The following is a 26,724-nucleotide window of genomic DNA, read 5'->3' as shown; positions in this document are numbered from 1 at the left end:
CACACACACCACCACGTGCACACACCACCACGTGCACACACACACCACCACGTGCACACACACATACACCACCACGTGCACACACCACCACGTGCACACACACACACACCACCACGTGCACACACACACCACCACGTGCACACACCACCACGTGCACACACACACCACCACCACATGCACACACACATACACCACCACGTGCACACACCACCACGTGCACACACACACACACCACCACGTGCACACACACACCACCACGTGCACACACCACCACGTGCACACACACACCACCACCACATGCACACACACATACACCACCACGTGCACACACCACCACGTGCACACACACACCACCACGTGCACACACCACCACGTGCACACACACACACCACATGCACACACAACACTCCACATGTAGACAGACACTTCGCGGGTAGCCTCTTGCACACACCCGTGTGTGACAAAGATCCACGGATCGTGGAATCGTCTGTTAGCCAACAAAGACATCCCCCGTACAGCATCGACCTTTCGAGTAAATGCCAACACCACGCCCGACCGCCTTTGTCTCCCCAGTGGCGATGGTTACACACCGCACCAGCTATTTATTGGAGGCTGAGTTGACCTAGGGGAGGCCCAGGAACGGTTGAGACAATCGTCACTGGTGTTGGCCGTGAGCGAGAATCGAACTAGGGTCCGCCGGGTTTGTAGCGAATCGCGCTAACTGCTGCACCACCGCTCCCCCCCCACACACACACGCAGATACACACACGCGCGTGTGCGCGTAATCGCAGGTCACAGCACCCCATACCAAGTTACACCAACACGCACACACGCGTACACACGCACGCGCCTATTTATAACACAGCTGCGAGCTAATCTCAGCACACACACGCGCACACACGCGCACACACACAGGCACACACACATAGGCACACAACAACAACAACCGCCATTCGCCACTAAGTGGTGGTGACATCACCACGACGCTTGTGCCAGGCCATGTGCACCCTGAGGCCACGTGAAGTGTCGAACGCCCGCTGGCAGGAGGTCACGGGGCAGACCCAGGTGCCACGGGTCGACTGACTGAAATGACCGAGATGACTGGCTGACGCACCACCTGTGCCCCCTACTGTGCCAACTTGCTGTGCTTTAGCCACCCGGTGCTCCGCTTGTTGTTGTGAGCGTCACTCCTCCGCCCTCCGTTGTTGCTGGAGGGCGACTGGCTCCAAATGCCCAGTAACGTCCTTCACGAGCCTCCTCCACAGAGGCCGATCTTGACACCGCTGGTACCAGTCATCGGCAAGTCCACTCAGCTCCACGTCCTCCTGTACCACATCACTCCATCTCTTCTCTAGCCCGTGCCGCACCCGTTTAGCCCCCTCGATCCGGCCGAACAAAAGCTGTTTAGGCATGCGGTGGCTGGGCATGCGGGCTACATGACCAAGCCAACGCAGGCTTGCCTGCCGGAGGAGCTCACCGATGGGACTTTGCCCAGATCTTTCAAGGATTTGTGAGCTCCTCACACAATCCAGCCTGTTTAAACCCAGGATGGATTGTAGGCAGGCCAGCCTAAATGTTTCCAACCGGCGAAGATGCTCCATTTGGGGGGTCCACGTTTCGCAAGCGTAGAGAAGGGAGGGAATGACTGTGGCCGAGAAGACCTGAAGCTTCATGCGGAGCGACAGACCAGGTAGCTTCCACAGAGCGTTACGCAACCGATGAAAAGACATTGCCGCTCGACTGATTCGGAGTGAGACCTCTGCTGTTAAACTGGAGCCGGTCATGAGCACACTGTCCAGGTATGGGAAACTCTCCACTTTCTCCACTACTGCCCCATCACCGATTGGGAGTTGTGGGGGTGGAGTGTCCGATGGTACAAAATACCCAGGCAGGTGCTTCGTTTTGGTGGGGATGATGGTAAGGCCCTACCTCTTAGTGGCACTCTCCAGTCTCAGCAGCAGCGTCTCCAACTCCTCCTCTGAATGAGCAGCTATTACCAAATCATCGGCATACATAACATGGTTGACCAATAGGAAGCCATCCCTTGATCGCACCCGGGCATCGATCAGCCTTCCATTATATCTGTACCAAATGGAAATTCCCCCGGTACAGCTATTGAAGGCTTCAGGAACTACGTGGTCAAAATAGATGTTAAATAATGTGGGAGCCAGAGGACATCCCTGTCACACCCCAAGGTGTACAGGGAAAGGCTCTGACTCCCGGCCACGTAGTTTTACCCGGGCCCGCTCACCATCATGAAGGTCCTTAATGATCGTGAGCAGAGGGTCAGGGACTCCGAAAGCACGAAGAACACCCGAGAGCCCTGGCCTAGCACCACAACCACCACCAGCGCCACCACCACCAGCACCACCACGAGAGGCAGGAGGAGACGCGCAGGAGCGCACGGCGCGGCGCCCACGTCGCCACGACCTCTGCGCGACCCCCCAGGGAAGGCGAAGCAAACCGAGCCCGTGCCTCCTCCTCCTCCTCCACGTGCCTCCTCCTCCTCCTCCTCAATGTGCCTCCCGCAGCGCCACCGCTTGGGCGCCTCCACGCCGTGGGCAGCGACGCCTTTGAGCCGTGAGCGAGTTCAGGGATCTTCCAGGCGGAGTCCCCACGAGCGACGCGGCCTCACGCCACCATCGTCGTTGCGTTGGTGTCGGATCGACGACCTTCACGAGCGGTCACCGTCTCTGCCCCCAGGGTTATGGGCGGGCGTGGCGTTCCGGCGTGAAACACCGCGGCAATCGGCCCCGACTGGCAGCCCAATGGCCCCAGGGTCTCTCTCGCTTGGTTCAACATCACGAGCCTGAATCTTGAGACGGGATCGTGAAGGAGGCAGCTCGCTTTGACCTGCAGCTGAGCGCCACATCCTCATTGAGTGTATGACAACGCCAACACTCACGCACGAACCTACACGCAGTTCAGGTAGCACACGGGGCACCAGTGTACGCCTTGCGTGTGTGTGTGTACACTGGGGTGTGTGTGTGTGTGTGCACACTGGTGTGCACACACACACACACACTGGTGTGTGTGTGTGCACACTGGGAGCAGTGGCGCAGCGGTTAGCGCGCCACGCGACACACGACGACTCAAGACGAATGTCTGAACCGGTCGTGGGCCTTCCCTCGGTTAACTCAGTGAGGTGTGTAAACATCAACACTGGGGAGACAAAGGCGGCCGGGCATGGTACTGGTCACAACATTGGTGACCGTAACAGACTGTACAGCGAAGCAAACACAGACGACCCGAGTTGGCAGTGGTAGTCATGCACAGACAACGCGACACGCTCGCCAACAGCAACACGGTGCCCTTAGAAGGAAGGTAAGGGCAGGTTATATGACTGCACAGGTAACCCCATGCAGGTGAGAGCCATCGCCTGAACAGCTGAGCCAGGGCAAGGTCTATGACTGCACAGGTGAGCTGGCATCACTGGGCGCAAGGTGTGCACGAGTGTACAGGCGGGAACAGCACGGCGAGTGCCGCAGGTAACCTAACACAGGTGGGCTCCACCACCGCCGCCACCACCGCCACCACACGGCAGGTCCCAACACTTTCCTCGCACCGAACCACTGGAATTTCCCTCCCATCACCAACGTCTCTTTAACCCCCCCCCCCTCCTCCAAATTCTCACAACAAGAACATCGCTCAACTCACGAACCGCGCTCACTCTTATCTATCTTCGTCATCGATAGTGCCGATTGTTGCTGGTCGCTTGGGGCCGGAGCTATGCAGCTCTGATTGGTTAACAATTCAGTGCACAGGTGAGCAAGCACAGGTGATGGCTGTTCTCCCCCCGCTTCTCCATATTGCACCCCCCCCCCCCCGTTTCACTTCCCATTCCAGTCCCTTACCAACCACTACCACCCGAGCCCTCAACCCCCGCCCCCCACAACTATCACCCCCACCACGTGGCCCCCACCCCCACAACTACCACCCCCACCACGTGGCCCCCACCCCCACAACTACCACCCCCCACAACTACCACCTCCCACCACGTGGCCGCCACCCCCACAACTACCACCCCCACCACGTGGCCCCCACCCCCACAACTACCACCCCCCACCACGTGGCCCCCACCCCCACAACTACCACCCCCCCCCCCACCACGTGGCCCCCACCCCTACAAGTACCACCCCCCACCACCACGTGGCCCCCACCTCCAGTACTACCACCCCCCACCACCACGTGGCCCCCACCCCCACAACTACCCCCCCCCCCACGTGGCCCCCACAACTACCACCCCACCACGTGGCCCCCACCCCCAGAACTACCCCCCCCCCCCCCACGTGGCCCCCACCGCACCTTTGGCGAGGCGAGAGTCCCTCGGCCCGTACAAGGCGAGGAGTGGCCGCAGGGGCGGGGCTCGCCGGGCCAGCTCGCGACGCGATTGGTCGAGAGAGTTGGCGCGTGCGGAGGAGTATTTTTGGCGGGGGTCTGAGCACGTGGTCACGGATCGGGCAAGTCGCCTGCTGTCCACGTTTAGTGTGTGTACCCACTTCAGTAGTGGACTGTGTGTGTACTAACTGTGGTAGTGCACTGTGTGTGTACCAACTTCAGTATTGGACTGTGTGTACCCACTGTAGTACACGTGGACCTTGCGTGTTCAGTACCAACAACTGCAACAACACCTATCACTCTTCTATAGCTACTATCACGGTTCTGTTCCCGCGAACTTCAATCATGGATTATGTCACCCGTGTTGAGGGCTCGGTTGATACCACACACTGACTGTTTCGTCTGAACCGTTACCACCACACTGTGTTCAAGCACCACACTGCAGGTCACCACAGTACACTCACCCACTCACCACACTGCAGGTCACAGCAATTCACCCACTCACCTACTCCCATCACCCAATCACTAATCCACTGATCCATCCACTCACCCATCCATCCAATGCCGGATTATCCTCGTAGCAAAAGTAGCTACACATGCGACGGGCCCCGCACTTTCAAGGGCCCCGCGCTAAATGCTTTCAAGCTATCAATTCCGGTTCAGTGATTCTGCACTTGCTCTATCAGTATAGTACTATACCGCCTTCAACTTTTATGAACCACTGGGTGTTTAAGGTTAGCGATTTGTCGTATTATCTGGCTGTATAGCAAATGAAAATGTTGTATTACTTTACTATGCAAGCTAATATTTGTGTTTTTTGTTTTATTTAGGGCCCCTTTATAACCTCATGGGCCCGCATGAGGCACTGACCACACCGCAGGTCATCTCACTTCTCTGTCTGCTTCCCTCGCACCCCTCCACTCCGGGAATTCTCTCTCCCATCATCATCGTCTCTCCCCCTCCCTCCCAAGCTATTATATAAAAAACCTCCCCAAATTCAATAAACGCTTGGCTATTACAACTCTGAGAGTGCTGTTTGATGCTGACTGCTTGAAATGTCTGGACTTTTAGGCCCCATGCTCAGCAGCTGTATGAAAATATAATAGCTTTTACTCTTTCTGGCAATAAAAAAAGGTGTTAAGATGGTCGAACACCAAATGGAAACCTTTTTCAAGGAATCGAGTCTGCATTAACCACACATACGGTACTTGTGGTGAACATGCAAACAAACACGCTCTGATAATATTTGGGCATTGCCTTTGGAGCTGATTGGCCTACACCAGAGACCACCTTCTTTAGGGCCCAGTCTCGTCAGTGTCGGACCAGGGAACGCCAAGCGGCGAACAGCACAAAGACATTGCACTTTCAGGAGTGAGCAGTTACAACGTGGCACCTTTTTGACAGTATCAAAGTATGAAAAAATAAGAATAGGGTAAAACCTGAAAATGAGAATAGGGCAAAACCTAGTCTCATTTCTTCATACTTTAATTCTGGCAAACAGGTCCCATTTTCCCAGCAACCGTTTACACAACAACGAAAAACCGGTAACTGGGTTTAACCGGTTACTGGTTTTAACCGGTTACCGGTTTAACCGATATCCTTCATGCAATAAGATCTCCAGTCGCACGGCAGGAGGGAGTTCCCGGGAGTAACCGGCACTCGAGTCTCAACTCGACCTGGCAGCTGCAGTTCACATTCGACACAAAACGCCTCCAACTCGTCCTTCAACAACACCGTCGCCTTAAAATAAAAAAAAAATGTCTATACAATCGGCGACGTTTCGAGCAATTGTCCTTCATTCCACGTAAAAATGTGCTCTGAAGATGGGACATTGTCCGAAATGTCGCCGATTGTGTATTTTTTTAAATGTTATTTTAAGACAAAGACCACCAGTATATCCGTAACAGATTGTAAGAGCACGGCCAACTCCAGTGACGATTATCTGAACAGGTCCTTGGCCTCCCCTAGGTCGACTTAGCCTCAAATGAGTACCTGGCACGATGTGTTGACATCGCCACTGGGGAGACAAAGGAGGCCGGGTGTAGTTCTGGCCACCCACCCCCTCGTGTGTCGTGTCGGTCTTCATAGGTGCTACTCGCTAACAGCACTTGCCCCAACAGTCTGTTAGTTTTAAAGCTACACACACACACACGCGTTGTTGTTATTGACACGGGTCGCGTTGAGTGTGGTTGTTGTTATTGAATGGTGCTTGTGCACCACCGAGGGCAAAAAACGAATTGGATCCACGGCGAATTTTCTTTTGACCCAGAATTCGGTCGCAGTCAAAATGTCCCGCGCGGGCCCCACTTGCGTCACGGAAGCGGGGCAGGAAACGGCGATGGAGACGTGGGGCGCTCCAACGTGAGGCGGTTGGGAGGAAGACTTCAATGGGTCACTCGGCACGCGGGTGCTGGCAGCCACAGGAGGAGGATGCTTCATCCGATTGCGATTCGTTAAGTTATTACTATTATTAGGCAGGCGACCTGGAGATCCGGCCAAATGTGGCGTCGTGAAACACTCCGCCACGAGACACAGCCACACACGGCAACATTCAATCGAAACGTGGTGTACACGCGATTTGACAATTAACCGATGAAGTTGAAGAGCAATACTCGCAAGCAGATTCAGCAGAAGTGAAGAGTCTACATTTGGGACAATGGCTCAAAGAATAAAAATCGCTTCCGTTGATTTATCCTCAATGCTGCTGCTGCGGATGAACAAGGTTGGGCGTCGTCAGGTTTATGTACCAAGAGACCGGCTCTTGTGAGAAGATGATCGTTAAGTTTTACGATGCTTGCTTTTGTTCGCAGCTGGCAGCTGACGAGAAGTGGGGGAGTGGTATTCCTGGCCCGAGAAGGAATGTACGTGGTCAGTACCCCCCTCTACCACCCCTGCTGCCCCCTCCCGATCCCCACACGAACCACCTCCCCCTGCCCTTCCCCGTCAAAGCCCCCCCACCCCACAGACAGAATTGAACTCATGCTTTATGTTTACCTGCCTCACCACGTGCTTTCAGGTGTTGGGGGGGGGGTCTTTGTCTTTGTATGGGCATGGGTGGCTACGAACCTGGCGACCCGAGTTCGATTCCAGCTCGCACCAGTGACGATTATCTGAACCGGTCCTGGACCATCCATAGGTCGACTCAGCCTCAAAAGAGTACCTGGCGCGGTGTGTAAACATCGACACTGGGAAGACAAAGGCGACCGGGCGTCGTGCTGGCCGCCCACCCCTTCCCCCCCGTGTGCCGTGCCGGCCTTCATAGGTGCTCGCTAACAGCACTTGTCCCAACATTCTGCGAAGGCTATACGGGGGTCTTTGTATGGAGGTGTATGTGGGTGTGATTGTACATGTGAGTGTATGTGTAGGGGTGTGTATGGGTGTAAATGTGTGTACGTGTGGGAGTGTGTGGGTGTGTGAGCATGTTTACGCGTCAGTGGCCCAGGGCGCAAGCTCACTCCTGCACAGACTCGCACCAGACGCGCTCCGTGTGCGGGTCAATTGAGGAATTCACCGCGTGTTTACACACAGACATACTACTACACACACATACTACTACACACACATACTACTACACACACTACTACACACCACACACTACCCACGTGCAGGCAAAGATCCCAGTCGTTCGCGAGCACCTATGAAATGTGGCACGGCACACGAGGGGGTGGGTAGCCAACATCACGCCCGGCCGCCTTTGTCTCCCTCACACGGCAGACTCGCTTGCACACTTAACTGGGACAGTCAAGCCCGAGAGAATGTGACCAAGCGATGATGGTGGTGGTGGTGGAGAATGTGTGCGCCTGCCCCTGCACGTGGAGAGCGGTGGCACAGTGGTTAGCACACCGCGCTGTGAACCCGGCGCGACCCGAGTGGGATTCCTCGGTCGACTTTAATTACTACGTGGTCCGGTGTGACGTCAGCATTGGAGAGACAAAGGCAGCCGGGCGTGGTGTTGGCCTACCCACCCCCTCAGTGCCGTGACAGCCTTCATAGGTGCTAACTCACTCTCAGCGCTTGCCTGTGACAGGCTACGGGGAGCGGCTTTGTCTGTGTGCGCTCTGCCGTGTTTGCGAGCTCCTATTTGTTGCCTTTGATGTTCTCCCGAGGTCGGCCTTTTGTACCTTGATGTGTTCAGTTACAATGAATGGTCACGATCATGCATATTCACGACTCATTCATGAATATTCACATCTCACATTCATGCCTATTCATTGCGGATTTCACATTTTTATTACAATTATTATTAATAGTACACTTGCTTACCCCGGAAAGCCTCGCTGAGTCTCAAGACTCTCTCGCAGGGGGGTCCTGCTATGCTTACGCGGTAAACACCTCCGATTAATTATCACGGTTGGCTACGTACGGCGCGAAAGACGTTCAGCATGCGTACGTGCAACTTGCCGTGTAAATGTTAACGTTTGGCAAATTTGGACCCTGACGCCCAGCTCACGATGGCCTCCTCTTCTTCTTGGGGTATTGAATGTCCACATGAAGCTGACGGCGGTTGTGGGTGGTGGCTACGCTGCACGTCACCCCCTGTGATCCGGCGCTGTGTGCGGAGGCAGCAGCAGCAGCAGCAAGGGTTGGTAGATCACGCACAGATGTTGCGAAACTCCCTCCTCCTTCCCGTGGGTGGGGGGCGTCGAGGAGGAGCCGTGTCCTGGCTCGCCCAGGAATCAGGCGACGCGGCAAAATGTGTGAACCGACATCCCATCTGTGCTTGGATAGAGCGTTGCCCCCTCACGCGCGTGGGTTGTCTGCGGGCGCTCGGGTTTCCTCGCGCGCGCGCAAAGCACTCGCTGTGATTGGCTGAAGGAATGCGAGTCGAGGACGGACAGACGAGACGCTGCGCACGGCGGTGGACTGTGCAGGGGAGCGAGCTGCAGGCTGCACGGACGACGCCGCTCGAGGCAAACGCTCGTCACACGCGCCAGGGTCAGGGTCACACCGACGCCCATCACCGCGGGTCAAGTGAGTCCGCCCCGGGGTTGCAAAGGTCAGGGTCTCGTTGTTTCCTCTAACGCTAAGAGAGGCTCCTGTGATCCGCATGTCCTCTGTGGGAGTACCCCTAACGCTGCCCCCCCTCTAAAGGGGAACCCCCAAAGTCACACGGCAGGTCACAGCAACTGCTCTCTCGCTGCTTCTCTTCCCCCGGGGAAATCCCCCGTCCCCCGCAGCTCTCATGTAAAGGTAAAGGTGGAGCCCTGCAATTGCTTGAGATAGGAGGGGAGAAAGGGGGAAAGTGGAGATGCAGGGGAGAGTAAGGGGGAGCCGGGGTGAGAGGGGGAGACGAGGGGGAGGGAGGGGGAGGGAGGGGGGAGGCGAGGGGGAGGGAGGGGGGAGACGGGGAGAGTAAGGAGACAGAGTGTTTGGCGTCACTAGCCGCATCTCCAAACTCTGACCTCTGCTGACCCCCCCCACTCATCCCCCCGCTCCCACCCCCTCTCCACGCGTGGGTTCCCATGGCCGGGATGAGACGCGTTCAACAGGAGTCATTACTCAGCCAAGAGGGGGTTGAAGGGGCGCAGAAGATGAGAGGGCACTCACAAGCCACGCAAACACAAAGATCCCCCGTGTAGCCTGAACAGATTGTAAGAGCAAGTGCCGTCAGCGAGTAGCACCTACAAGGCCGGCTCGGCACGCAAGGGGGTGGGTGGCCAGCACCACGCACGGCCGCCTTTGTCTCCCCTGTGGCGATGTCTACCGACCGCACCGGGTACTCGCGTGACCCAGGCCTGCGCGCTAACTGGTTTCATCGCTCCATCTCCACGCCGGACGAATGCTCTCCGTGATTGCGGCCGAATGAGCGACGCAGATTTTCAGATTTTTCAAGTTTATAAATAAATTCAATGGAATTCAAACTCACATTCGGGCGTTTTGTCCGCCGTAGGTGAGCAAGAGAATACGGCTACAAAGATCGGTGATCTATGGTTGTGGAGCCGGAACCAGTGAATCGCTTGCTGGTGAACGAAGAGTCGGGAACCGGTAATCGTTGAGAATTGTGACGTCATATTGTATGTGACGTCAGCGGACGAGAGATGGCGCACGATGATTTCCCCATTGATACCGAGGCAGGAGTTTGTCCCATCCAGTTATCAAAACCACCACCCCCCCGTGTCTCTGTGGGTCACTTCGTCCAGTTTCACTGTGTGGTCGAGTGCTATGTGCAGTATCAGTGCGGCTGTTCCATTGTTGTAAATAGTTTTCACTATTTAAATAGTGAGAGTATTTTGGGCTGGCATCTAGTGGGGTTATTGCCAGCTATCTATTCCAGCTGGGATTTGTTCGTGCCCGCGACCCCATATTTCCACCTACGGCACACCACGTTAAGTGTACCTCTCGCTAAGGACTGTAGCTAGTCCAAGCCCAGTACTGCTGACTACACTCTACCAGTGATTCATCATAGGTGGTGGCGGTGATACTGCTGCTGCTGTTGTGTGGTAGCGTTGCGGGTGAGTGGGAGGTGATATTGGTCTGCGGTGGTGGGTGGTGTCTTTGTGATAGTGGTTGTGGTGGTTTGTGTTGTTGCGGCTGCGGTGGTGGTGGTTGTGTTGGGTGCTTATCGTGGTATGTGTATGGCGGTGATGGTGGAAGGTTGGTACTGCGTGGTGGTAGCAGTTGTTTCAGATGTGGTGATAGTGGTGGTTGTTGTTGTGGCGGTTGTGCTGTTGTTGTGGCGGTGAGTGCTTGTCATGGTGTGTGGCTGGTGATGATGGTGGAAGGTTGCCACCAGTGGTGGTGGTTGTGTGTTGTTGTCGTGGTACAGGCTGCCACCTGCGGTGGTGGTTGTGTGTTGTTGTCGTGGTACAGGCTGGCACTAGTGGTGGTGGTTGTGTGTTGTTGTGGTGGTGGTGGTGGTGGTACAAGCTGGCACCTGCGGTGGTGGTTGTGTGTTGTTGTGGTGGTACAGGCTGGCACCAGTGCCAGGTTAATGAGTACCCGGCGGCGGTCTCTATGCCGAACGGTCGCGCGGTGACGCGGTGACTCCGAGCACCGCGCCCAACACGACCCCGAGAGAGAGACGGTGCCGCAGCACGGCGCCGCCACTCACCGCTGCCGAGTTTGACTCCAATACATCCCGTTCATCTCTCGCTCTCTCTAAACCAGCTCAATCAAGCCTCCAGTAAATCACGTGGCTTCTGTGTGGCCACCCCCACTCTGAACCCCTCCCCCTCTCCCCGCAGGCTCTCCCTCCCCATCGTCATCTTTCCTGAACCCTTTGCTCCCGTCTCTCGGTTCCTTCTCCATCCTGGTCCCCTTAGTTCCTCTCTCTTCTCTCTGCCTATTCCCATCCCTTTTTCTTTTGCCAGGGTATTACAACCCTGACTCTGCCCCCCCCCCTTCCCGTGGTGCGTACGTCGTGAAGGACGAGACAAGAGAGACGCGTGGCAGATTTCATGGCAGACGGTGACGCCCGTGCAGTGAGCCGCACGTCACCAATTCCGCGCGGTGGCAGGCGGATAGAATCGGCAAGCGATCCGGGTGAAGAGCGTGCGCACGCCGGCACTGGAGGCCGCTAGCAAAGAAGCGATTTCGTTTCGGAAAAAAACAACCTACAAGTGGCTAAAAGTTACACGAATAATTATAAAAAAGGGGAAATATCGATGGGAAAATGTGACTTGTTTCCCCTCGTCAATGGAAACCCAGTGAATCAGCAGGTTCGCTCGATTAAAATAAAACCCCTGAATCTCACAAGGGTGCAGGTGCAGCCCTGCAACTTCTTGAATCTGCAGGTAACATGCTTTGATCCGTGGAGGCACCGTCCTTGGTCTATCCGCTGCTGGATAGTGTGGCATCTCGGCTTGCTTCTCCGCATGTGAACCTTACAGCGCGAGAAAAATAATCACGTGGGTGCTATGATTTTACACATTTTCTCACACACGTGCTCACTCTTACACACTCTCACAAAACAAAGACAAAGATACCCCATATAGACCGTCGGCGCAAGTGTGTTGTTAGCGAGCCGCCTTTGTCTCCCCAGTGCTGACGGTCTACACACCGCATTACAATGTTTGGCAGAGTGCTGTTAGCGATCACCTATTAAGCACAGCACACGAAGGCCAACACGCCCGGCCACCTTCATCTCCCGAGTGACGATGTTCACACACCGCACCAGCTACTCATTTGAGGCCAACTCGACACGCACAAACACTCTCACAAAACATAGATAAAGGTCCCCCATATAGCCTACATAGACTGATGGAGCAAGTGATGTTTGCGAGCACTGACACGCACACATCCTGTGACGAACGCACTCAGACCTACATGCTCATACACATTCTCTCTCTCTCACACACACACCATTTGACACGCTGCTGCCGAAAGAGCATGCTTACACGCACCCTAACCACACTCTTACACTGCCTTAAATACTGAAACGCTGACACACTCTTGAATACACTGTGACACACTCTCTCTTGCACATATTCTGACACTCTCTCAAACTCTCTCTATCTGACACACTCTCGTTCACACACTTTCTAAAACGCACTCCCCCTCTCAATGACACACTCGGGTCACCGTGTTCGTGGCGCAGCGCGCTAACCGCGATGCGACCGCTCCCCACACGCATAAACAAGACAAAGATCCCCCGTATAGCCTTAACAGGCGTTTTGGGCAAGTGCTGTTAGCGAGTAGCGCTTATGAAGGCCGGCAGGGCACACGAGGGGGTGGGTGGTCAACACCACGCCCGGCCGCCTTTGTCTCCCGAGTGGCGATGTTTACGTACCGCACCAGTTACTCATTTGACGCCGAGTCGACGTAGGGGAGGCCCAGGACCGGTTCAAATATTCGCCACTGTTATTGGCCGTGAGCGGGAATCGAACTCGAGTCGCCAAGAGGTTGCAGTACAGCAAGCGGGTTGACGCGTAGCGGAGCTATGGGTGTCCCCCGCTCGTACCCAGCAGCACGTGCCGGGTTCTCTCCGGGTTCTCCGGTCCCGTGGCCACACGAAGCCGCGGGACCCTCACCGCTCAGGGCCCAAGCACCTCGGCGGAGCGGCACCCTCCTGACACGGAGTCTTGAGACTCCGTGACGATTGTCCAGACACACCAACCACCCACCACCACCGCCCACCAAACGTGGAGGATGGTTGGTGGTGGTGTTTGGTGGTGCTGGTGGCGGTGGTGGTGGGTGATTAGTGGTGGTTGTGGATGACTGCGGGAGGTTGATTCCAGATAAAGCCACCCACTACCGCAAGTCGGGATGTTTGTGACATATGCTAATGGGCCCCTCCCTGCCGACCCCCCCTATGAATGGTATCACCCGCACTGCCCGCATAAGCAAGAGAGGAGGGGGTCACGCGGACCCCTGGGATTGGACAAGTGTGGGGGGGGGTAAGGAGAGGGGGGGGGTCTCTGCTGGGGGTCGGTAATGAGCACCCGCAGTGACGTCACCACAACCTATCTCGAGTTACCCGACTTAAGCAGCTGCCGAGAGAGAGGGTGACGGGTGGCGAGGAGCGGTGAGCAAGGTGGTGAGGAGCGGTGTGGGGATGGTGAGGGTTGGTGATGGATGGTGGCTGGTGAGGGCTGACGATTGGTGATTCAAGTAGGGTCTGCCCGGATTGGCGACCCGCAGGAAACTTCCCCGCCCGGCACACCGCATCCAGCATAGCCCTCGCTAACCATGCTGCGGCTACTGACGCTACAAGTCACGTGCTACCTACGCCAGCCAACACAGCGACTGGGAATATAATCATTGACAAATGAAGACTTGGCGAGGATGGTTATGGATGATGATGATGGATGATGATGATGGTGGATGGCGATCCTCAATTATTCTGCGATGACGATTATTGTAACGAGAGAGTCGTGATGGTGAGGATGTGGCCGATGCCCTCTGCCGCACCCTCACAACAGCCAACATTCGCCACTAAGTGCCGGTGACCTCACCACGACGCTTGTGCCAGGATAGGTGCACTTTGATTGCAAAATACACACTCGCCCGTCCGTAACACGCAAACTCACACTCGCACAGACCCTCACACAAAGAAAAAGCTCCCCCGTATAGCATTTAGGAGACTGCTGGGGCAAGTGTCGTTAGCGAGCACCTATGAAGGACAGCACGGGGCACGAAGGGGTTGCTGGCCAGCACCACCCCCGGCCGCCTTTATCTCCCCAATTCTCGTTTAAGGCCGAGTCAACCTATGGAAGGTTCAGGACCGGCTGAATATTCGCCACTGATGTTGGTGGCGAGCGGGCATTGAACTCGGGTCTCTGCCGGGTTCGTAGCGCAGTGCACTAACCGCTGCGCCAACGCTCCCCCCACAGACACACAGCCACACACTCCCTCGCTGTACCACCGCTCCCCCTACAGACACACACTCCCTCGCTGTGCCACCGCTCCCCCCACAGACACACAGACACACACTCCCTCGCTGTGCCACCGCTCCCCCCACAGACACACAGACACACACTCCCTCGCTGTGCCACCGCTCCCCCACAGACACACAGACACACACTCCCTCGCTGTGCCACCGCTCCCCCCACAGACACACAGACACACACTCCCTCGCTGTATCACCGCTCCCCCCACAGACACACAGACACACACTCCCTCGCTGTATCACCGCTCCCCCCACAGACACACAGACACACACTCCCTGGCTGTATCACCGCTCCCCCACAGACACACAGACACACACTCCCTCGCTGTGCAGTCTCAGCGGAACGCGACTCCGACCTCGGCCTACTGCCAAGCGGCTCCGTGATGCGAGGGCACAGGTGAGGGCACACCCCGACTCACACACCCCGACTCACACACCCCGACTCACACACCCCGACTCACACACCCCGACTCACACCCTGACTCACACACAAACTCACACCCCACTGACACCCCTACTCACACCCTACTCGCACCCCTTCTCTCACACAATTTGCCAATTATTTAAAAAATGCCACCTCCCCTTACTCCGTGTGCATTACAACCAGCAGCAGCAACAGCATCACCCCCTACAGGCAGACGACACCTGTCCGTCAAACACCGCGCCCCCCCTTCGTGACTGCACGACGCGGATACAAAACCACAAACTCAGTTCCCCGTCACGCTGGCACCACCTCCAGTGAAGACGGCTGGCTAAGTTCGACATCCATACACCATCACTCACCGCCACCGCTCGACTCAACCCAGCCGCGCTCCACCACCACCACCACCGCGCCCCCGCCACCTTGCCCACCACTCACCTGTAATATCGCGACTGCAGGTAGGTGGAGCACACGGCCTTGGAGACGTGGCTGGCCGAGCCAAAGTCGATGACCTTGACGCGGTAGGGCTGGCGCGCCGGGTCCACCAGCATGATGTTCTCCGGCTTGAGGTCGGCGTGGATGAGGCCCAGTTTCTCGAGCTTGGCGAGCGCCACGGCCACCTGCTGCAGGACGGGCCGCACGGCCCAGAGGCCCAGCGGGCGGAAGCGGCCGCGCTTGAGGAAGTCGTAGAGGGAGAGCGCCAGCAGCTCGAACACGAGGCACGTGTGGCCCCGGTGGGAGAAGCTCTCGAAGGCCCTCACCAGGTTGTGGTCGTCGCCGTCCCCCAGCTGCGCCAGGATGCCGGCCTCCACGCGGGCCTGCCGGGCGTACGACGCCGGCCGGCGCTTGAGCACCTTGACGGCGACCAGCCCGCCGCGGGCCCTGGCGCGGCACCGGGCCACCTGGCCGAAGGTGCCGCGGCCCAGGAAGCCGAGGACCTCGTAGCAATCGCCGGGCGAGCGGAGGACTTCGTGCGGCACCAGCTTGTAGTCCCCGCCGCCCCCCGCCGGCGGTCGCGGCGGCGACGCGGCCGCCGCCGCCGACACCGCCGACGCCATCGTTAGCGGTCGTGCCGACGCCGCCGACGCCGCCGCCGGTGATCATCGCCGAATCCACGGCGCCGTCGTCGTCGCCGTCGTCACCGTCGTCGTCTTCCAGGGGCAGGTGGTCGGGGCAGCAGAAGGTGTGGGGGGGCACGGCGGTGGGGGGGGGCGCACCCCCCCCCTCCACCGACGCCGCACCGCCCCTCGCCGTGCGCCGCCGCCGCCGTCGCCGGAGGGAGAGGCGGAGGTCCCCGTGCGGAGATGGAGCAGTTTGGCCGGGCGGCTGCGTGGGAGGAGGGCGCATCTCCCTCTAGGTGGATAGCCATGCCTGTGGGGGGCGGAGAGACACGACGGACGAGGGGTAAAGGCGCAGTCCCGCAACTGCTCACCCACGTCGCCTGCCGCTGGCAGATGCTCCTCCACCTCTGGGGAGCTCCACGGAGCCCTTTCTGGGGGAGTAGTTGGCCCACTCTTCCAGCCTGGTCAGCTATGGGAAAAGGTCAGGGAGTCCCCACTCTTTACCCCCCCCCTCCCCGTCGCACGCGACCCACCGTGGTGGAGGACACCTACGCTGCTGCGTGGACAGAGGAGGTGCTGGGAGGGAGGTGACCTCTGCATTGTAAGTGTGCTGGCCGCTAATGATATATGGTGACCTATGTAAGTCTACGTCTCTCTGTCGAAGTCAACCTTCACTCGGTAGGAGTTTGATCTGCGAGCCTCGGTGGTGATGATTCTTATTCAGATTAGTTACCCAGGAAAGCCTCTCCGAGTCTCGAGACTCTTTATGAGGAGGGTCCTGCCATGCTTTCGTGGTCGGGAGGAGGTGTTGCTGCTACTGCTGCTGTTGTGTAATCTGCAGGGGATGTCTCAGCATTGGGGGGTTGTTTTGGCCAATGCCCATTACATTCTATGGGGTTTTTTGGTATGGAAGGAAACTGGAGAACCCGGAGGAAACCCAATGCAGAACTGGGGGAGAGAACACAAACTCAGAAAGATGCCAGAGTCGGGAATGTAACCTGGGGGCGTCTTACTGGGAGGCAGGAGTGTTACGACTGCGCCACTCTGCAGCCCTACGCGAACCTCACTGATTGAAACTAAACCCTATGGGAGACGTAGTATGGCTCTGTGAGCCTCAGTGATGAACACTGAACCCTACGGGAGCCCGAGTCTGGCTCTGTGAGCCTCAGTGATGAACACTGAACCCTACGGGAGCCCGAGTCTGGCTCTGTGAGCCTCAGTGATGAACACTGAACCCTACGGGAGCCCGAGTCTGGCTCTGTGAGCCTCAGTGATGAACACTGAACCCTACGGGAGCCCGAGTCTGGCTCTGTGAGCCTCAGTGATGAACACTGAACCCTACGGGAGCCCGAGTCTGGCTCTGTGAGCCTCAGTGATGAACACTGAACCCTACGGGAGCCCGAGTCTGGCTCTGTGAGCCTCAGTGATGAACACTGAACCCTACGGGAGCCCGAGTCTGGCTCTGTGAGCCTCAGTGATGAACACTGAACCCTATGGGAGACCTAGCATGCCTCTGTGTATGCTACAGCAGAACACATCATTCCAGAGAGAACAGAATAGTCCATGACACAGGGTACACGGCACACTTGGTCTACTCAATAGAGTCCACATCACAGTACACGGTAGAGTGTAATACACAGCACTGCAGAGTACACACAGCAGTACAGTGAACACGATAGATGAGAGTACACGATGTAATAGTACACGGAATAGCACACGAGAGAGTACGCAAGAGTCAAATGCACACTTGAGTACTCAACGCAGCAGAGTGCATGATATAGAACACGTGACAGCCGAGTAGAGAATACAGCAGGCTGCAGAGCCGAGTACTCATCAGCGGAGAGAAGAGTCCACGATGCGATCGCGAGCGAGAGAGAGCAGCATGCACGCCGTACCCCCACACGGGACCTCTCGCCTCCCCGCCGCCCTGGACCCCTCTGAGCCCCTATCCCTCTCACAGAGGGAGTCCCGATATAGACCCCCCCCCCCCGGAGATACGACCCCCTTTCGGGGTCCCTGGCCGTGCAGGGGAGGGGTACTGGGGGATGGGCAACTTCCCTACTGAGTTACAAACCCCAGGTTCCTCTCCTGGGCGACTCTTCCTCCTCCCGTCTTCCCCGTCACGCTCCGCTCGCTCGCTCGCTCACGACCCCCCTGCACTCTGGTACTTCCTTCACCTTCTTCGGCGGCGGCGGTGGCGGTGGAGGAGGGGGGTGAGAGGTTGAGTGGTCGGGATCGAGGGAAGGAAGAGCGGTGAGGAAGAAGGCGAGGGACGCTGGGGTGGTGGGGGGCTGAGGGTTGAGTTGTAAATGGTGATGCTGTGCTGTGCTCTGGTTGGGTGATGTGGTTCGGTGGGGGGGCTGGGGGGGGGTGGGGGGGAGGGTTGTGTGGCTTTGACAGGTGCAGATTTTCCTCCGCTGACGACCACGAGTCAACCCCCCCCCCCTCCTCTCCCCCCCAATCCAACTCTCGTCTCCCTCCACATGCCATCAGTAGCAGCTGCCCCCCTCTCCTGCATCCCACACCCCCTCCCCTCCATCACCCACCCCCTCCCCTCCATCCCCAACCCCTCCCCTCCACCCCCCACCACTTCCCTCCACCCCCACCCCTCCGCTCCATCTCGCACCCCCTCCACCCCCCACTCCCCCCAACATCCCCCAATCCACCCACCCACTCCCTCCCCCACCTCCATCTCCCTCGCCAAGAGTTCTCAACCCCCCTAAACAAGACAACGATCCCCCGTGTAGCCTTCACAGGCTGTTGGGGCAAGTGCTGCTCGCGGGCACCACCGATGAAGGCGGACACGTGGGGTGGTGTGGCCAGCACCACGTCTGTGTGTCTGTGTGTGTGTCTTTGTGTCTGTCTCTGTGTGTGTGTATCAAGTGTCTGTGTCTGTGTCTCTGTGTGTGTGTCTTTGTGTCTGTGTGCGACTCTGTGTCTGCGTGTGTCTGTCTAGTGTGTGTGCTGTGTATGTTTGCTATGCGCGTGTGTATGTTGTGGATGTGTGTTGTGTATTCGTGGTGTGTACGTGTGTTGTGCATGTGTTATGTACGTTGTGTGTCCTCCGAGTCTCCGCCTTGAGTTCTGTTTAAACAGGCGAGGCCTGCTCAGGGTGCAGTGCCTATTTATAGCCTCGGAGTGCGAGAGAGAGAGTCTTTGTGGGTGTGTGAGAGTGTGTGTGTGTTTAGTGAGTGACTTCATATGTGCTGTTCGCTCACAGCACTTGCTGCAAAAGTCCGTTCAAGGCTATACGGGGCACCTTTGTGTGTGCGTGTGTCGGTGGCACATCTGCCAATCCTCTTGGCTAAGCCATCACAGCGAGCCTCGACATTTACAGTCATCACACTCAAAGTGCACCTAGCCTGGCACGAGCTCTGGCCGTGGTGACATCACCATCAATGATTGTAGTGGCGGCTGTTGTTGTTTGTGTGGAATGTTTGTGTGCGTTACTCTTTCCACTCGCGCAAGAAACCCCACCCCCCACGTCACCCCCTCCCCTATCCCCTAAGGCCCCCTATCCCCTCCCCCATCCCCTTCCCCCCGCCCCCTATCCCCTCCCCTATCCCCTTCCCTCCCACCCCGCCCCCTTTCTGGCCGACCCCCTCGCTCTGTCGATAAGGCGCGGCGCTGTCGCAAGTCTCGCGGTGGCGTAACGCGGGGACCCGGGGGGGGGGGGGGGTCCTGCGATCCGGGGACTCGAGGGGGTCGTGGCATCGGGTACCTTGGCTCAGGGGTAACTAGGGGATAGAGGCCGCAGGGTCAGGTGTACCTGTGGTACGGGGTACTTGCATATACTGTGTAAGTGCACTATGGTGTATGTAGTGTTACAGGGTCACATTACCGTGGTTCTTTCATACGCAAGTATGAACGTGCGTGCGCACCGGGACACAATTGCGCGCACTTGCATGCAACATGTGACACTACAGTGTTACACAATTGTTTATATCCATCCACACATGTGCTTCACAGCAGTGTTACAGTGGTGTGTACATCCAGACACAATCGTGTTGTTCCACCATCGTGGTACTTGCATGCGCCCCTGTGCACTTGCACACTCCACATTGTGTTGCCGGGAACACAATGCAAGCCCGTGCACAATGGCAGCAGGGAGCACAATGCACCGCCTGTGTTGACGTTACGACACTGCGCCCATTACATAACTCCCCGCGTCTCCTAGCGACCCCTGCAGAGGCCAGCCGAGGTCAGGTGAGTGAGTAGGGTGAGTGACGGGGGCAGGGAGCAGGTAAACCACCAGGTGAGGACTCACCCGGGAGCTCACGTGAGCGACCAGGTGGACAAAGAGGTGAGTGGGTGAGTGACTAGGCGAGTGGCCAGGTCAGGGTTCGTGAGTGGATAGGTGGTGTGGGAATATGCGAGTGGGCAGGTGAGTGGCCAGGTGAGAGCTGAGGTGAGGGTTCAAGTGAGTGGCCACGTGAGTAATCGGGTGAGTGGATAGGTGAGGAGCAGGCGAGTGAGTGGATGGGTGACTGACCGAGTTGAAGGATTGGGCTGCCAGACAGTGGAAAGTAAAGTGATGGATTATAGAATCCATCTGTGCGGAGCTTCGAGTGTCTCCCCCTCGTATACAGCAGTGCGGCGCTGCGTTGTCTCGGAGTTCTCCGGTTTCCTCCCCACACGAGGCCACGAGACTCACTGCTCGCGGAGTTCAGTGTGGGTAATCCCACCTCTTCTGAGACGTCTGGCCAGCGTGGAAGAGTAGGCCAAAGCACTGCTCTCGCGGGGCTCTCTAGAGCTCCCTCTCATGTGGAGTGAGGGCTCTTTTTCATCAGCAGGGGGGTGAGTGGGCACTTGCAGGCTTGCGTCTTTGCCTCCGTTACATTGCCCCTGTACGGCACTCCACAGTGTTGCCTGATCTGCCATGCAGAGCCGTCCATAGGGTACGCCCCGGGCCCCGCGCTTTGTGGGGCTGGGGGGGCGGGCAACGCGCTTCGCCGTCACGGTGTGAGATGTAAAATACTTGGGGGTTTAGTCTGAAGCCCACACAATGCGGTTCGCCCCGGGCCCCGCACCCCCACCACCCCCGTACGGACGGCCTCACTGCCATGGACCACCCCTTCCTCCGTCCCTCCCTCGGGGCGCGGGGACTTTATACTCTGGTGCCCCGGGGGCATAAAGATCTCTGTCTACTCTGGTGCCCCGGGGGCATCAACATCTGTCTACTCTGGTGCCCCGGGGGCATCAACATCTCCGTCTACTCTGGTGCCCCGGGGGCATCAACATCTCCGTCTACTCTGGTGCCCCGGGGGCATCAACATCTCCGTCTACTCTGGTGCCCCGGGGGCATCAACATCTCCGTCTACTCTGGTGCCCCGGGGGCATCAACATCTCCGTCTACTCTGGTGCCCCGGGGGCATCAACATCTCCGTCTACTCTGGTGCCCCGGGGGCATCAACATCTCCGTCTACTCTGGTGCCCCGGGGGCATCAACATCTCCGTCTACTCTGGTGCGCCGGGGGCATCAACATCTCCGTCTACTCTGGTGCCCCGGGGGCATCAACATCTAAGTCTACACTGGTGCCCCGGGGGCATCAACATCTCCGTCTACTCTGGTGCCCCGGGGGCATCAACATCTCCGTATACTCTGGTGCCCCGGGGGCATCAACATCTCCGTCTACTCTGGTGCCCCGGGGGCATCAACATCTCCGTCTACTCTGGTGCCCCGGGGGCATCAACATCTCCGTCTACTCTGGTGCCCCGGGGGCATCAACATCTCCGTCTACTCTGGTGCCCCGGGGGCATCAACATCTCCGTATACTCTGGTGCCCCGGGGGCATCAACATCTCTGTCTACTCTGGTGCCCCAGGGGCATCAAGAGCTCTGTCTACTCTGGTGCCCCAGGGGCATCAAGAGCTCTGTCTACTCTGGTGCCCCGGGGGCATCAACATCTCCGTCTACTCTGGTGCCCCGGGGGCATCAACAACTCCGTCTACTCTGGTGCCCCGGGGGCATCAAGAGCTCTGTCTACTCTGGTGCCCCGGGGGCATCAACATCTGTTCGTGAGGGGTCCTGCCCAAACCCCACTCGCCAGTACAACACAACATGAATCATTCACGCGATTCGGATGATATGAAGGCTCACTGCCCGAAACGTCGCCTTTTACAGTTACCGTGTGTATAGTTTTCCTTTTCAGGCGGTGGGATATTGGCGAATGTTGTGGTAACGTTTAGAGACAATGCGGATGATCGTGCCCCCAACGTCTTCTCTGATCCTCGTGCGCCTCCCCCCCTCCACCCCCCCTCTCGCTGTCTCTCAGCGCCGTTCCCAGCACGCGGCTCTCAACGTTTCTTTGCGCACTTCGGAAACAAATTTCACGACAAAAATGCGGGCGGCGTTTCCTGTTCGTGCGTGTGTGTACACGTGTGTGTACACGTGCGCGTACACGTGCGCGTACACGTGTGTGTGCGCGTACACGTGTGTGTGCGCGTACACGTGTGTGTGCGCGTACACGTGTGTGTGCGCGTACACGTGTGTGTGCGCGTACACGTGTGTGTGCGCGTACACGTGTGTGTGCGCGTACACGTGTGTGTGCGCGTACACGTGTGTGTGCGCGTACACGTGTGTGTGCGCGTACACGTGTGTGTGCGCGTACACGTGTGTGTGCGCGTACACGTGTGTGTGCGCGTACACGTGTGTGTGCGCGTACACGTGTGTGTGCGCGTACACGTGTGTGTGCGCGTACACGTGTGTGTGCGTGCGGGCACGTGTGTATGTACACGTGTGTGTGCGTGCGGGCACGTGTGTATGTACACGTGTGTGTGCGTGCGGGCACGTGTGTGTGCGTGTACACGTGTGTGTGCGTGTACACGTGTGTGTGCGTGTACACGTGTGTGTGCGTGTACACGTGTGTGTGTGGGGAGCGGTCGTGAAGCGGTTAGCGCGCTGCGCTACGAACCTGGCGACCCGGGTTCGAATCCTGCTCACGGCCAACACCGGTGACGATTATCTGAACCGGTCCTGGGCCTCCCCTAGGTCGACTCGGCCTCAATTGAGTACCCGGTGTGGGGTGTAGTAATCATCACCACTGGGGAGACAAAGGCGGCCGGGCGTGATGTTGGCCACCCATGCCGGCCTTAATAGGTGCTCGCTAACAGCACTTGCCCCAACAGTCTGTTGAAGGCTATACGGGGGATCTTTGTCTTTCATGAACATGTCTCCCCTCCAGCCCAGAGACCACCTGGGACTTGTTTACGATGTCAGGAGTTTTAATGTTTATGGCCCCACGGGGTAAAGTGTGAAATCCACCTACATGCCAGCTCTGAAAAAGGGACATTGCCCGAAACGTCAGCCGTATTCCATGTTTTTGTAACGTTAAAACCAGTGGGTAATTGGTTTGGCAACACGCCACATCCATCTCGGCGTAGTTTTTTTATCGGATTATTGGAATATAGGGTGGAATAATGATTAATTGTGAATTGGGTTATGTTGTACTCTCGTTGTAGTGCCTTACGCCGATAACCCTTACTCCAAACCCGACTAGCAGCGCCCCGGACCATGTGGCGTGACAAGTGAAGGGCTGGGGGGTAGAGGCAGCGAGTGAGTGGTGACGGTGCCGTGAGTCGTGCACTATCGCTCGTACCCTCACCCCCTAGCTCACCCATCACCCCAAACCTCACCCATCACCCCCCAGCTCACCCATCACCCCAACACCCCAAACCTCACCCATCACCCCCTAGCTCACCCATCACCCCAACACCCCAAACCTCACCCATCACCCCCTAGCTCACCCATCACCCCAACACCCCAAACCTCACCCATCACCCCCCAGCTCACCCATCACCCCAACACCCCAAACCTCACCCATCACCCCAACCCTCACCCATCACCCCCCAGCTCACCCATCACCCCAACACCCCAAACCTCACCCATCACCCCCCAGCTCACCCATCACCCCAACACCCCAAACCTCGCCCATCACCCCTAGCTCACCCATCACCCCCCAGCTCACCCATCACCCCAACACCCCAAACCTCACCCATCACCCCCCAGCTCACCCATCACCCCAACACCCCAAACCTCACCCATCACCGCCCAGCTCACCCATCACCCCAACACCCCAAACCTCACCCATCACCCCTAGCTCACCCATCACCCCCCTCGCCCTCCGGCCTCGCCCAGCCACCACGCGCAGCGCTTGGGCCTAGACGCGGAGGTCGCAGGGGAAAGTGCGGCGCGTGGCGCGGAGACACGTGGGGACACGTGGGGACAGAGAGACACGCAGAGACACGTGGGGACAGAGAGACACGCAGAGACACGTGGGGACATAGACACGCAGAGACACGTGGGGGCAGAGAGACGTGGGGACAGAGACACGCAGAGACACGTGGGGACACGTGGGGACAGAGAGACACGTGGGGACAGAGACACGCAGAGACACGTGGGGACAGAGACACGTGGGGACAGAGACACGTGGGGACAGAGACACGCAGAGACACGTGGGGACAGAGACACGCAGAGACACGTGGGGACACGTGGGGACAGAGAGACACGTGGGGACAGAGACACGTGGGGACACGTGGGGACAGAGAGACGCGTGGTGACAGAGAGACACGTGGGGACATAGACACGCAGAGACACGTGGGGACACGTGGGGACAGAGACACGTGGGGACACGTGGGGACAGAGACACGTGGAAACACGTGGGGACAGAGACACGTGGAGACAGAGCCACGCAGAGACACGTGGGGGCAGAGGGCCACGTGCGACACGCGGGGACACGTGGTGACAGAGAGACAGGCGGAGACAGGAAGACTCCGTTGAACAGAGACAGCGAGACACACATCCACACGTACAAGCATGAGACAGAAACCGGGAGCTAGGCGACAATGAGACAGGCAGACACACATACATGGGGCCGTGAGATACTGGAGAGACGGGGACACACACACGTGAGACACAGCGAGACGTGGAGACAGAGACAGGCGAGGTGGGAGACACGGACACAGCGTGCCCCTCCAGTGCAACACCACGTGGAGCAGTCACAAAGGGGAAACTGGACAGGGTGGTGATGATGATGGAGGTCTAGGGTCAGGGTGGGGAGATGATGATGCTGCTGCTGCCTAGTTAGGTTCGGCGATGGTGATGTTACTGTTGGTGATCGATGTCATGATGATGATGATGCTGCTGTTGATGATGATGCTGCTGTTGATGATGATGGACGGGATAGTGTTGAGTTTCGGTAATAACGATGCAGCATTAGGTTTGGGTGATGTTGGATTATGGTTAAGTTATGGTGGAGGTGGTGGTTATGGTGTGGACGGTGCGGATAATTAGCCCATATATGGTATGTGATGATGGTGGTGGAGAGTATGTGAGACTCGCCCTCGCATGCACAGAGACAAGACACAGGGCTACAGAGCCGCGTGAAGTCACAGCCATGGCGAGACAGAGAGAGAGACAGACAGAGACAGAGTTGTCGTAAACTGCAGCAGTCGCGACTCGCCCTCCTCCTCCTACCGATCTCATGTATGGGCGCCATCGTGGAGTCGCGGCGACATCCCCGCTCCCCTCGGTCCTCTCCGCCTCCTCCTCGTGCCTCCTCCTCCTCGTGCCTCCTCCTCCCCGGCGGCGGCGGACGACTTCACCTGCACATCGGCCCGCGCGTCCGGGACGACGCGGACGACGCCATCTGCGCGTCCTCCTCCTGCCCCGCGCACGGACAGCACCGGGCCACGGCGGAGACGAACCCGCAGCAATAATCCACTCGCGATGCCTCCTCTTCCTCTCCTCCTGCTCCTGCTGCTGTCTTCAACCTCCTTGTCCCCCCTCTTTTCTCGCAAGAGCGTTCGAAGTCTCTTCCGCGGGTTGTCGAAGGAACGAATCGCCCCGTGCTCTCAGTGCGTCGAACAAACACCAATGGCCATCGCCGTCACAGGAAGAAGGCGAGCAGAGAAACATCAAACGGTGACAAACATGGAGAAGGGAAATTTTCTAAAAGAGATTTGTAACTCGAGTGGCCTCGCTGAGTGGTGGCGACGGCCGACGACGTCGCTGCTGCTGCTGCTGTTGTTGTTGTGGTTGAGAGGGGCCCCCTGTCAGCTGCTCTAAAGGGGTCCTCACTCCGGCTGGGGTCTCGGGGTCCACGCGGGGTCAGCCGCGGGGGTCCGCGCAGTCTGCGGCACGGGCCTGCGTCGTTGGGCGCTGGGCCGCGTCAACTCAACATGTCGCCTGCCGGCCCGCGTGCCTCTCGCCTGCTGCTGCCGCTGCTGCTGATGATGATGCCGCTGCTGATGCTGCTGCTGCTGCCGCCCGTGCGTGGGGAGGGTGCGGGGAGGGGCGAGGGCGCCGTGCGCGAGTGCGTGAGTTCCTGCGGCGTGACGCAGCGCTGCGTGCGTGCGTGCGGGGAGCACGGGGCGGCGTGCGTGTGTGTGTGCACGAGAGTGTGTGTGTGTGGATGAGAGAGTGTGTGTGTGTGTGCACGAGAGTGTGTGTGTGTGGATGAGAGAGTGTGTGTGTGTGTGTGTGCGCGAGAGTGTGTGTGTGAATGAGAGAGGGTGTGTGTGTGTGTGGATGAGAGAGGGTGTGTGGATGAGAGAGGGTGTGTGTGTGTGTGTGGATGA

The 26,724-nt window shown here is 58.0% G+C and overlaps 1 protein-coding gene across 1 annotated transcript in view; it reads right to left on the bottom strand.

Moving 5' to 3' along the window:
• Window positions 1–26,380, bottom strand: part of LOC144936585 (uncharacterized) — a 48,038-nt gene extending 21,658 nt beyond the window's left edge. The window contains exons 1-2 of the mRNA XM_078863805.1: window positions 25,622–26,380; window positions 15,525–16,457 (exon numbers count right to left, since the gene is read on the bottom strand). Of these exons, the coding sequence (XP_078719931.1) occupies window positions 15,525–16,144 (620 nt within the window). The 5' untranslated portion in view covers window positions 16,145–16,457; window positions 25,622–26,380. The remainder of the gene's footprint in view (window positions 1–15,524; window positions 16,458–25,621) is intronic.
• Between the last annotated feature and the right edge of the window lie 344 nt (window positions 26,381–26,724).

The sequence above is a fragment of the Lampetra fluviatilis genome, chromosome 16 (genome assembly GCF_964198595.1).
Source record: "Lampetra fluviatilis chromosome 16, kcLamFluv1.1, whole genome shotgun sequence".
Lineage (NCBI taxonomy): Eukaryota > Metazoa > Chordata > Hyperoartia > Petromyzontiformes > Petromyzontidae > Lampetra > Lampetra fluviatilis.
This window is presented reverse-complemented; position numbering and strand designations above follow the sequence as displayed.